Here is a 12,787-nt window from a genome sequence, read left to right on the forward strand (position 1 = left end):
GCAGTGGTGTACGGTGGCGTCTGGATCTCAGCCTGTTACGGATCCCAGCCCTCTTCCCTCGCCGTCTGGTTCCTCTGTTCCTGGGGTCTAGGAACAAAGGATCTGGTCCTGATCTCCGGAGAATTTCTTCAGGCCATTGATGCGGTTCGGAAAGCTGATCCAGTGAGTAATCCAGTTGGTAAGTTTCCCGTAATCCAATGTCTATGAGTGACTGACGGTCATATACATTAAATGCACCAACAGTTGGTACGAACAAAACTCTAAAAACTATAAATATTAACAAAAGTAAACACAGTCTCGACGGAGCGAACAGAGAGGCAGCCGGTCGGAGCAGCGCCATCATAACGACTCACATCTCTTGGCCAAGGCAGGCAGACACAGACACACTGCCAGGGACACAGGGTGTTGGAGAGGCAGCACAAAGACTGGTATACAGGTATGTATGCACAGCAGTGGCCTCCCCCCGGGATATACAGTATGAGAGCGGATTAAATCAGAGGCCTCTGTCCTCTTCTCTCCTTACTCGCTAATTGGGGTTGATGCTGGTTTTCTCTCTCTCTCTCTCTCTCTCTCTCTCTCTCTCTCTCTCTCTCTCTCTCTCAAGTTTCAAGTTTGTTTATTAATTATCACAATAAAATACACATACTTTATGGTGAAATGCTTGGTTCTGTATGAGCCCCTGAGAGTGTGATTCATACAGTAAAACAAATAAGTACAACAAGTACAGTAAAACAATATACAATCTAAAGTACAACCGAGGTACAGTCTAAGTACAGTGAGTACAAATGAGTAAAAAGTGAGGTACGGTGCAGAAAATGAAGTACAAAACTTTGAGGTAAGGTGCAAATCTCTCTCTCTCTCTCTCTCTCTCTCTCTCTCTCTCTCTCTCTCTCTCTCTCTCTCTCTCTCTCTCTCTCTCTCTCTCTCTCTCTCTTTCTGACCTCTCATTGCTCCCGCATTTCTGGTCTTGGCGGCAGCAGAGCCACAGGCTGATATCCGAGACCGAAACTTGCATCCACTGCTTCTCTAGAGGTAAGACTGTTCCACCCCTTATGGCTCCTTCTGGGCCCGGAGAATGAGCAGCAGCTCAGCAGGGCTGGGTTTTAATGTGCATTACACAAGCACTAAAAAAAAACATTAAAAAACACTAAAATATTAGTCTGGAAATGCACTTGCACGACAGCCAGCTACGCTTTGAATGCTGATTCCAAATACAGTATCAGGGGAAACCTTTACAGTTTGGACAGAGTTTTTAGTCCTGTTCGGCTTTCCGACGAGTCTGGGTTTACTTGGCTACATTTATATGTAATTGGATTACTGGGTGCTGCAAGCTTGAGTAAGATCTTAGCTCTGGCAAGAGGAAATGGCTCTCCAATCAGCCTAACAACACCTGCTAGCTAGCTCCATTAGAAGAACCTGGAACGATCAAAACGCTAATCTTAGTGGTACATACGGTACGACTCAGGAGTGCTCTCTGCCTCTTGTAATGTCAAAGTGCAGCCCTAACCCCCCCCCCCCCCCCCCCATCCCCTAACCCCCACCCGGCCCTGTACTCGTCCCAGAACTGTGACTCAGGGCACAAAAATGTCCCTGCGAGTCAATAGCAAAGCAAAACATATGCATAGCAACTGTGCAGTTTGAGAGCCTTGTATTGATTAGACACTGAAAAAGGTTTTAGCGTGACTCTGACTCATCAGCCAGAGAAACATTTATTAGAATCTCCTTGCGCTACTACAGGCATGTGTGGCCTCAGCATGACTCCATAACGGCAGTGGAAGCACACAGTGACATAAGAGACCCTCACAATTAGGACGTGGCAAACCGTAAATGTCAGCTGCAATAGTGAACACCGCAAGAGGTTTGGTGGAGAGATGTTTCCCAGATGACAAACTGAAGGGTGACCTCAATGCCCAAACAAATTATGGCACTTAAAATGAGAGGCGTTCGCCGTTCGGCCTGTATCCAGAGTGGAGCACAGTTTGACAAGATAAGCCAACACTCGTACATAAAAACACATCCATCATAACATTTCCGGGAATAAACATTCCCGATCAATGGTGTCGAAAGGGAGTAATTATGATTCTAGCTATGATAGATGCTCAATCAAAAAGATTTGGCGAAGGCCTTTAGGCTAAACAACACGCATGTAGACGAGGAGGGTGGGGGGCCAAGCAGAAATGTTCTCGGGTATCATTTCCAATGTGATTCCCAAAAATAGAATGGTGGCCCAGCCAAGAGGCAAGCCATTGTGCCGTCTCATTAGTAGTCTTCGGAGAGAAGACCTCATCGGAGCAGTCGTTGTGAACTGTGAATCCAAGAACAAACTGACATTTTTCTAGCATTATATAAAAGCTCAGGGAAAATATATTATTCCTTCGAACCCGGTCTCTATTTTCATAGCAAAAGGCATGAGTTAATGCCTCCGTCTGGCAAATCCTGTGTTGGTTTCCTCCATTTTACATGTCCAACGTCACGGTTTCTCAACCATGGCTTCTTAACCCCCCGAAGAGCGTATGGAGAGCTGCACTCTTTCTACGGTGAAGGAAGTGCTTGGTTCGTTTGTTTAACTCTTGTTCTACTTAGAGCGAATTAAGCATTAAGCATAACACATGGACCCACTCATCTGCTTGGATTTAATACAGTGATAAACATAACCAGCAATGTACAACATTATAATGAACTACTGTGCCGTGGATATAAATAATGTAATTTCTTACAGCTTAGTCTGTGGGTTTATTTGCTGCGAGGCTGGTTACAATAATAATAATAATAATAATCACAGCTAATGCAAAGCTTTCTGCAACACAAACCCCCTCTAGCACCAAATGGATGATCTGAATTATATTAGAAAAATAAAGGTCTTATTGCAGACATGAGATGCTCACAGGCATATAAATGACTTCTCGTGTGCACATGAAAAGCAGCTCTGTCAGAATGAAACATCCCAATCCGTGACCGTGTCAGAGTCCAAGTTTCACGGTGAGGTGAATTCCTACATACAAATGAAGATGTATATATCACTGTGGCATGACATCAGACCAAGAAGATTTCATAAGCGGTGCCGGTTGCCATGCAGGCATGTCAGACTGCCATCATAGATCAAACAAAATGGCATGGGGGGAGGGGGTCTCGCTCTTCGTATTGAAACCTCTGGGTTGTCAGTGATCTCGCATCACCACATCAGTATTCATTGCTGTGCAAAGGCTATGACAGCACGGTGCACGCTGTACGGATTCCAAGTCGAAGGTATTCAGCAGGCACTCCATCATTCAACGATAAAGAATGTACAACTCTCTCACTTATGTTGTCAAAAGTACTAGAGTGTTATTGAACATGAGCGGAGGGGAGTTACACGGAGAGATGGGACACGAGCAGGGAACAGGTATGGTTGGTGTGGTAGGGAACATGGGACGACAGCAGGGAACAGGTATGGTTGGTGTGGTACTGTGGTAGGGAACATGGGACGACAGCAGGGAACAGGTATGGTTGGTGTGGTAGGGAACATGGGACGACAGCAGGGAACAGGTATGGTTGGTGTGGTAGGGAACATGGGACGACAGCAGGTAACAGGTATGGTTGGTGTGGTAGGGAACATGGGAGGCGAGCAGGGAACAGGTATGGTTGGTGTGGTAGGGAACATGGGACGACAGCAGGGAACAGGTATGGTTGGTGTGGTAGGGAACATGGGACGACAGCAGGGAACAGGTATGGTTGGTGTGGTAGGGAACATGGGACGACAGCAGGGAACAGGTATGGTTGGTGTGGTAGGGAACATGGGACGACAGCAGGGAACAGGTATGGTTGGTGCGGTAGAGAACGTGGAATTTAGAATGTCAGGTTACACGCTATGTATAAGCACATATGTATAATATGTATATGTTTGAAAATGTGACCATGTTTGTGTGCATATGAGAAGTCGCCTATTCTCGGTCCTTGCCCCACAATGGTGGAACAAACTTCCCACCAGTTAAGACAGCCGAAACCCGTCCAATCTTTCGCCGTCGACTAAAGACGCACTTCTTCAATCATCTAAAAGAATTGATTAAAAAATCTCTAACCCTAACTAACCTTACTGTCATGCACTTATATACTAACCCACACTGTAGCACTCAACACTTTGATGAACATTGTTACTCAGCTGATAGAGTTGTACCCTTCCTGCTGTCTTGTTGTACAAAACTTGTAAGTAGCTTTGGAGTGTCAGCTAAATGACAAAATGCTAATTATATAGGTTTGTGTGTGTGTGGGGGGGGGGGGGGGGTAAATTAATTAATACAATTTGATAACAAAAATAAAGGAAAAGAAAATTCTGTGTAGCTCCATTCCGTTAAAAACGCAACTGATAATGTGGTGCCGGCTGACGAGACCGGGTAGAAGAATCATAAGAGTAGCAACAGTCTCGTAGCTCCGATGTGATCAATTATGAAGGCATTACAAAATAACAAGGTTTCAACAGCAATGCTGCCTTCTTCAGGACATGCAGAAGAAGGCAGCATTGCTGTCTAAACATTGTTTTTTTGGAATGTCTTAAAGGGGAATGCCACTTCCTGTGGCCCACGACAGTTCAGTCAGTATTTGTGATTATACAATGGCATGCACATTTCTTGATTCTGATTGGCTGAAACACTTCTTTCAGACGTTGTTATTTCTCATAACACACTCCACGAGATCCCAGAACCCGCCCACAACCGAATAACTTTTTTTCCGAATCACTCCGCTGTTCGTGTTTTTATGAATGAAACCAAGATGGCGGACAATAATCTTTATGAATGGATGTATTGATATCATCATAACGACTCATTCAAAAACGATAAAGTCACGTGGAATGTGTTAGTTGCTTACACAATGTTGGATTATGTAATTGGTTGGTCATGACTCATTGTGAAACAAAATATAAATCGCGGGAAGTGTGTTCGTTGTAGAACCTCCCTCTCCTTCAAAAGGACACTGTAATTTCACTGTTAATAAAAGTTTCAATCAATCAATCAACAACCACTAACTTCACTGTTAGATGGCATGCTTTGTAGCAACCTATGTATAGATGTAGCACTGTCTATCTGTATGTCATATATGTTATGATGCATTGAAAATGGGGGACCCTGATGTAAACAAGACGAAAGTCTTTCTCTGGTCTGCATCCCCTTAACAATTGTGTGTATTGAGCTGTACTGTATTGTACCCATTCTGCAATCTGTTAATAAAATGCTCAATCAATCAATCAATCAATCAAATAACAACCGCTAACTTCACTGTTAGATGGCATGCTTTGTAGCAACCTATGTATAGATGTAGCACTGTCTATCTGTATGTCATATGTTATGATGCATTGAAAATGGGGGACCCTGATGTAAACAAGACGAAAGTCTTTCTCTGGTCTGCATCCCCTTAACACTTTGGATGCCCAACCCGAGTTTTCTTGGGTTTACCCCCCGCGGGTTGAATGCCCATAACGAGAATATTCTTTTTTTCTTTTTTTTTTATTAGCGATCTGAATTCATATTTCATCAACCGAGTCTACCGTTGGTAAATCAGCCACTCCAGGCGCTCAGATGTGAAAAAAGCGCCCCCTATCGTCTCCCAGATGGTAATTCACCCTTTTGGATTGGACTCAATGAAAAGGCATGAAAAAAAAAAAAAACTGACTCCATATTTTACTTCTCACGCATGTGACCGGAGTCGATCAGCTTCATTCTGGACCCTCAGAGCAGCAGGGATTATGTGTTGTACATTATACACGGTGGATCAATAAAAGGATCGATTTTCGGAATGGCGATCAGGAATTGGAATAATCCATTTGGATACCATCTGATCTCAGGTAAGGAATCTATTTTACCAGTATTAGGATAATCAGACCCGTTTTCACGGAGATATAAGCTTTCCCCCTATATGTGATATGGCTGTTTTGACTGTAAAAGCGATCAGGAACCGAGAGAATCGATTTTCAGCGCGCGGCACCAGCGTCCACACGTACACATATACTATCGATAATCTAGCGTTTATTTGAAAACGATTCATAAATAGGCCGAAAAATGACACCGTTCTAGAATATTCCAGTACAGGGCGATTATCATGGAATCTCTTATTTTTTCCGTGAAAACGAGGGCTTTTCAAAATGATATAAAACGGAAATGAACCGATACAAAAACAATCCGCTTCGACAATGTTGACTGGAAATGGGTCATTGATAATGCGACGGGCAGATTAGACACATAGCCATAATTTAAAACATAGATTAGGCGATATTAACGTTAACATTGAAGTGGTGCTGGGCATTCAAGCACTAAATGTGCGCCCCCTGCTGGGCATTTAAAGTGTTAACAATTGTGTGTATTGAGCTGTACTGTATTGTACCCATTCTGCAATCTGTTAATAACATTTTCAATCAATCAATCAAATAACAACCGCTAACTTCACTGTTAGATGGCATGCTTTGTAGCAACCTGCCTCTGCAAAAGGACACTGTCGCACGAAGCGATTTCACTGGATGTCCCGGACACAATGGAAGTATGGATATATTCGTAACGAATAATTAAAAAAATATACCGTTAACTGGAATATGTTAGTTGTTTACACAATGTTGGATTATGTAATTGGTTTGTCATGACCCATTGTCAAAACAATAATACATTGCAGGATTTATATGAAGTTTGTTGCTAGATGGCATGCTTTGAAGCATTGCACCTGCTTGTAGATACGGAGGCAATATATATATTTTTTTGGCCTACTTTTTCTGCAGATTTTTTATTTTATTAAATTTTTTTATATATCTTTTTCCCCCTCCTTTTTCCTCAGTTTTTCTCCCATCCCAATGTTAGTTGTTATGCCAATTCCCAATCCCCTTCCTGGTCGCTGCGCACCTACCCCCTACGGTCGGTCTGGGAGAGTGGAGGCTATCACATGCTTCCTCCGACACATGTGTAGCCAATCAACCGCTTCTTTTCACCTGGCAGCGCGGACTCTTTGAGAGGGTGTAACGTGTGGAAGGATCACACTACCCCCCTTAGATCCTTTCCTCGCTGAGCAGGCGCCCCGACCGAACTGTAGGAGTCGCTGTTTACAACGACCAGGACCCACCCACCAGCTTTCCCACCCCTAACACTGCCAATTGTGTTAGTATGAACGACCAGCCAAGCTGGTAGCAATGCCCGAGAGCTGGGCTCGAACCCAGTCTGCAGATGGTTTTGTGAATAAATCTCCATTATGCTTCAATTACTGTGTGTTTATTGTATAGCAATAAGGTTGGATGAATTCGGCCATTTTATAAAAGACATTACATCACTTGAAGTCGTGTGTTATACGAATTCGATCATGCCTAGGGGGGTCTAACAACCCTCGGCTGCGCCTTGGGCCTAACAACCACCCCTAGGCATGATCTAATTCATATAACACACTCCTGCGCGTGATGTAATGCTTAAATGCGCACCGTTCTCTCCTAAAGCTAGAAATCAGGGAGAGAGCCCTCTAATCGGTGATGTAACTAGCATGTAAAATCTGGGCAGAGGTTTAATTCTGGTTCAGACCTTTTAGCGATGCTAGAATAGAAACCTCATTTGGGTGTAAGAGCTCACGCAAAGACTGTAGAGCCTTGTAAATTCAGAGTCCCGTTCATTGTCTATGGAGCAGCCCCAGATTTTACATTCCAAATTCGATGGTTCTTTCTCCGATTTCTAGCTTTAGCAGAGTTGTGCATGTTCACAAATACTGTGAACTGTCCTGGGGCACAGGGAGAACATAAATTATGTGAATTCTTAAAATGGGTGGCATTCCAAGGTTATTTTAAGACTATCCTCTATTCTCAATGTTAAAATACCCTTATGTCCAAAAGTCTGCCTCTTGGGCATAGGGGTAGTTGTTATACAATCAGCACTCACACAACGCATCATTGTACTATTAGCATTTGTCAGTTAAGCATACAATTATGTTGAATTGGAAGATACAAAAACCAAATTGTTTTTGCATTGACACCTGGATGAGAGATTTTATGGACCTATTGACAATGGAACGAGCAGCCTCAACGCTCGCTGAATATGACCATGGAGAGGACGGTCCGTGGATCTTTATAAGGACATATCTGGAGAATAGACTATATGACTGAATGTAGAAGTGTTTGATCTGCACCCCCCCCCCCCATTTGTTAGTGTGTTTTGTTTTGTCTGTATTGTACTATGTTTGTGTGTTTTGTTTAGTCTGTATTGTACTGTATTTATGTTAGAGGTGGGCATAGATAATTTTTTTAATCTATATTAATCTATCCTGGATTTAATCCTGGATTTAATCTAGATTAATCTAGATTAAAATGGCTAATTTTTTTTTAAATAAATCTGCCGAAGGCAGGGCTCGAGACTAACGATGTCCGGTCGTCCCGGGGACGATCAAATATTGATTTGGGACGAACGAACAGAAATTTTTTTTGGGACGCAAACGGGACGGAGAGGATTTTATTTTTTTCACAGGAAATGTCAATTAGCCGACTGTCAGTGCGCGCATATATATATATGAATTATTCTACGTTAATAAAACATACATGGTGATCAACTACAGTTTGCTGTAAACATTCTGATATGTGTGTAGTGTTCTGATAACGACAGCTGCAGCGGGAGCTGGCTCATGCTGGATTTGCGAATAGCATGCAGCTGCAGAGCCGCAGAGCCAGGGGCGCTTTCAGGTCCGGTCACAGGCCCGCTCAACAGCGCCCCCCACCCAACGGCTGAATTGCCAATGGCTGAATTGGAGTATTGCACAGTGATGAAAATAATTTGTGATTTTAAAATCAACCGTTTTCAAGTATTAACATCACTACTATGTCACAAATACATGTAGAATGTAAAACGTTAGGTTGGCAATAGTTTAGCAATAGGTTAAAAGTGTACTTATATCATTTTAAGTTTTCTATTTGCGATCGTCTATTCTGACCCGGAAACGGAAATGGAAATGTTGAACCATCGGAATTGTAGTTTTTTCGCTGCCATTTCGTAGAGGAGATCGCTAGCTATCGGCCTGCGTTGAAATTTCTCCGATCTACACTTCCTGTCACATACTATGGTGGTTCAAAGTTCAGCGTTCTGAATGAATCATATCAATAATTGTTATGATTCGCGATAATAAGCTACAAAAGGTAACGTTTTTGACAAATATTGAAACGCAGTCAGTTTCTCCACACTATTGTTACCATGTAGGAAGAATTAGATCTGAAATTAGTTTCAAAATGGTTACACTGTGGGGGAAATAAAATAGTACAGTCGATTACAGTAAATATCAGTATCTGTTATTATGCACGCCTGGTGATACTATATCCAAATTGAACTCGGCCATTTGAAAGATACTATATGTATATATATATAAATGTGCGAATTGGCTATAATAAGGTAATGTATAAGCATATATTCTATATTCTATAATAATATTTCAAATTGCATTGGTCCGGATGGGAGAATTCAGTACTGTATATACAGAACCTTCAGTTTGATCATCTTCCCTTTATCAATTTCCTTAGATCTTTTGTACACATCTCAAGAGGGTACTGAATGAGCTCAGTGGCAGTTTTTTAAGTTTGGTCATTATTATCATGGTTTTATTCACTGTCAAAGATGAAAAGAAAAAATCATAATTCATATTTTCCTTTGTTTCATCACAATTTAAGCAAGCCTAGTAATAGACACAATATTTCTGACACTGAGAATATATTCATTGAGGTCCATAGATGTTCCTAGATACCAAGAATATGCAAATAGCCCTTGTAGAAGTGGAGCAATATTCCATTTACCTAGGTATACATTTTATGCAGATTTTCACCTGGGGTGGAACAGGTTAACACATTCCCTGCCACTGGTTATATCCACCAATCCGTCTGCCACCACTCTAAGCCTATGGAGATGTTCACCTTCTTTGCAGGGCTATAACTTTTAAAATTGTATTGCTAAATTGACATTACTATGGCCCATTCAACATCGATTATCTATCGTTCAGGATGTAGGAACGTTATACTTTTTCATTCATAGATTCATAAAAAAAATACCTTCTAGAATATAAGTATGTTTTTATCGTTTTCTGCAGTAATTCATAGAATGTGAGTTATAGACATAAACGCATATATAGATTATCAATTGCCGTTTATTCCCGATAGACGCTATATAAAAAAATTCAACTGTATATGATCCTATACGTTATGCGTCATCATGCGCGGATGAAAGGGGGGGGGGGGGGGGTCGTTTATAATTCCGTGATCGTCAGTGAATGCTTTATGTAGTATGGGTGATATATTGATCAGATCGGTTTGCAGTGAAATGAATGAACAATTGGGCTGAAAATAGCGTCAGCGTCCTCTTACAGTGCATCAATGAGACTGGCGGTGAAAGATCCCAGGTATAGGACGTCGATCGCCTAGGTCGATTTCCGGTTTGTATGTCGCAAAAACAACGAAATCATATCGATTATTAAGTTTATAAAGCGATCGATATGTACTATAGTGTCTGTCGGGAGCCTTGCGACAATATCTGACGGCCGGATGAATTTAATCGACGCACAGCAGCCATATCCTGTTTACCAGTGTAACTCGCCCGACCATCCACCAGGCGGCGGTATTGAGCCGTCGTTGTAGTGAGCCGTAGGGTCCAGCTGCAGCGCCGGAGGTGTATATATGAATTATGAATGCCATGGCAAAAAAATTAAATATTAATTTAATATCGCTGTACAGCGTGGTCTGGCGGTCAAAGCATGGCGGGCAATAACGTTTTAAAGCGTTTCCGGCGGTGGATGTGTTAATAATACAAATTATAAAAATGGGTGGCATTCCCCTTTATGGCTGTATCACAGATCTGAGTGAGTGGCTAATGTTATCATGCGCCTCTACCTTCTCCTATTTGTTTACCTGAGCATTTTTCATTCATTTATTTCAACCACGAGACACTCTTTTTTTATTGCCATGAAGGAATTAAGAGTCTGGACTTACGAGGGATGGAACGGCTGTTTGGTGGTAGCCGGCCTGGGGGTGTGGGTCCGGGGCACGTCGCCAGTATGCCTCTCCGTGGGCCTCCTCCGCGGCTGATCCTTCTGGAAGACGTTGGCGCCGGGCCGGACGCGCTTCAAGGACCCTCCGTCGCGGATGTACACCTGCTCCGGGGCCGCCTCCTCGCAGCGCGGCCCCTGGAAGCCTGAGCGGCACACGCAGGTGTGCGGCCTGCTGCAGGAGCCGCGGTTCTGACAGGAGGGCTGGCAGTGAGCTGTCAGGGGGAACACAGGAGGAGGGATTAGCCGGGTCATGTTAGTGCCCCACTAGCATGGAGGAGCAGCAGACATGGCTACATATGATCTCAGCACAATAGTTCGCTCTAAGTGATTTAATCAAGGGACCATTAGTTCTACTTCTCAGCCCTTGATTCTGTACTTTTTGCCCTTACATGCAACGCAAAGCCTGGAGGGCTTGTCATGTTCAATTTCTCCCAAGCCTTTAACTGACCTGTTTAGTCTAAATGTACGTGATGTCTTCCATTAAACCCTTATCCCATTTCTCGCTAAGGTAAAAACCTAATTCCGGCCTCTTGGCTCTCTTTAGTGCTGCTGGCGTTTTTACGTTTTAGTGATATCCTAGAAATACCTTTCGTCACCGATCTCAAATCTAATGTGTTTGTCTTTACAGTTACAAAGATAAACAGCTTTAAAAAGGTCATAAAAGTAGAGAGTAATAAAAAAAGAAGAAAAAAAGACCATATGGGAAAAACGGGATTCCGAAGCCCAACTGTGAATGACTCACACTTCATACATGGAACGGCTTGCAGACATATTCCGATATTTGAAAACCAAACCAAATCTGAGGGGCCATGTTGTACTTGTCAGCCCGAGAAAGATAGATGTACAAACAATATTTATCGATAGTCTGCAAATACAGTGAGTGTTGAGGTAATTTCATGGTCATGGCAAAACAATCCAAAGCACACCGCCGGCCCCACCCCACTCCGGCTACTTTTAACAGTATTTAAGGACCGGTGGCATGCCATTTAAAGCAAACAATCTCTCCATCTTGTGCCACAAGTGTATGTAGTGGGATGGCACTTGAGGATTTATGGACATTGTCCTTTAAACAGTAAATCAGGTCACTCGTCTGTGGTGGCTAAACCAAACACTGGTGCTCTGTCAACAGGGGTGTGGAATGCTATTGACACAGATGCTGTGTGGACACTGACAGATCGCAGGCAGGAAGGCTGCCACAGCTCTTGGCAGTGAGGAGGGCGAGTAGTCAAAAGGGCCCCTACTGGCTGCAAACAGGGGCCTACAAGCTGCACCCTTCCTGTAATTGGGATGCTTGTTCAACCTCTGGGGCCACTTTGCGTTTGACCCATCCTAACTATTTAGGAGCAGTGGGCAGCCACGCAATGCGGCGCCCGGGGACCAACTCCAGTTGTAATGCCAGTACCTTGGTCAAGTGCAAAGACAGGAAACCTAGCGTGTCTTTTTGAGAATTAATGGAACTAAGCTTTCCCAAGGCAATGTGATAGCACTGTGTAGCAATTTTGGCTTCAGGATTTTATTCCTGTGCTAATTGTATTCTAGCAATGAGCATATTCCCAATTAAGAACACATGGTAGGGAGTACAGCACAGCACCATTGTGTAGCTTTCTCAGAGCATGATGCATGTTAATTGAAAGATAATACTGCATAATGCACTTGGTACACTGCGGTATGATGACAAAGAGGAACAAATTGAGGATTAAATGACAAACCATCATCATATTCCTGTGGTTTATGGTGAGGCGAAATGTATTCAAACCAAGCAAAATCACTCAAGCGTTTT

The 12,787-nt window shown here is 43.0% G+C and overlaps 1 protein-coding gene across 1 annotated transcript in view; it reads right to left on the minus strand.

Annotated features, from left to right (window-relative positions):
• LOC311225767 (latent-transforming growth factor beta-binding protein 2-like) overlaps window positions 1–12,787 on the minus strand; it is a 136,595-nt gene that overhangs the window by 94,269 nt on the left and 29,539 nt on the right. Inside the window, 1 exon segment of the mRNA XM_084311161.1 lies at window positions 10,949–11,219. Coding sequence (XP_084167287.1) covers window positions 10,949–11,219 — 271 coding nt within the window.

Source organism: Notolepis coatsorum (assembly GCF_963971535.1).
Source record: "Notolepis coatsorum genome assembly, chromosome: 3".
NCBI lineage: Eukaryota > Metazoa > Chordata > Actinopteri > Aulopiformes > Paralepididae > Notolepis > Notolepis coatsorum.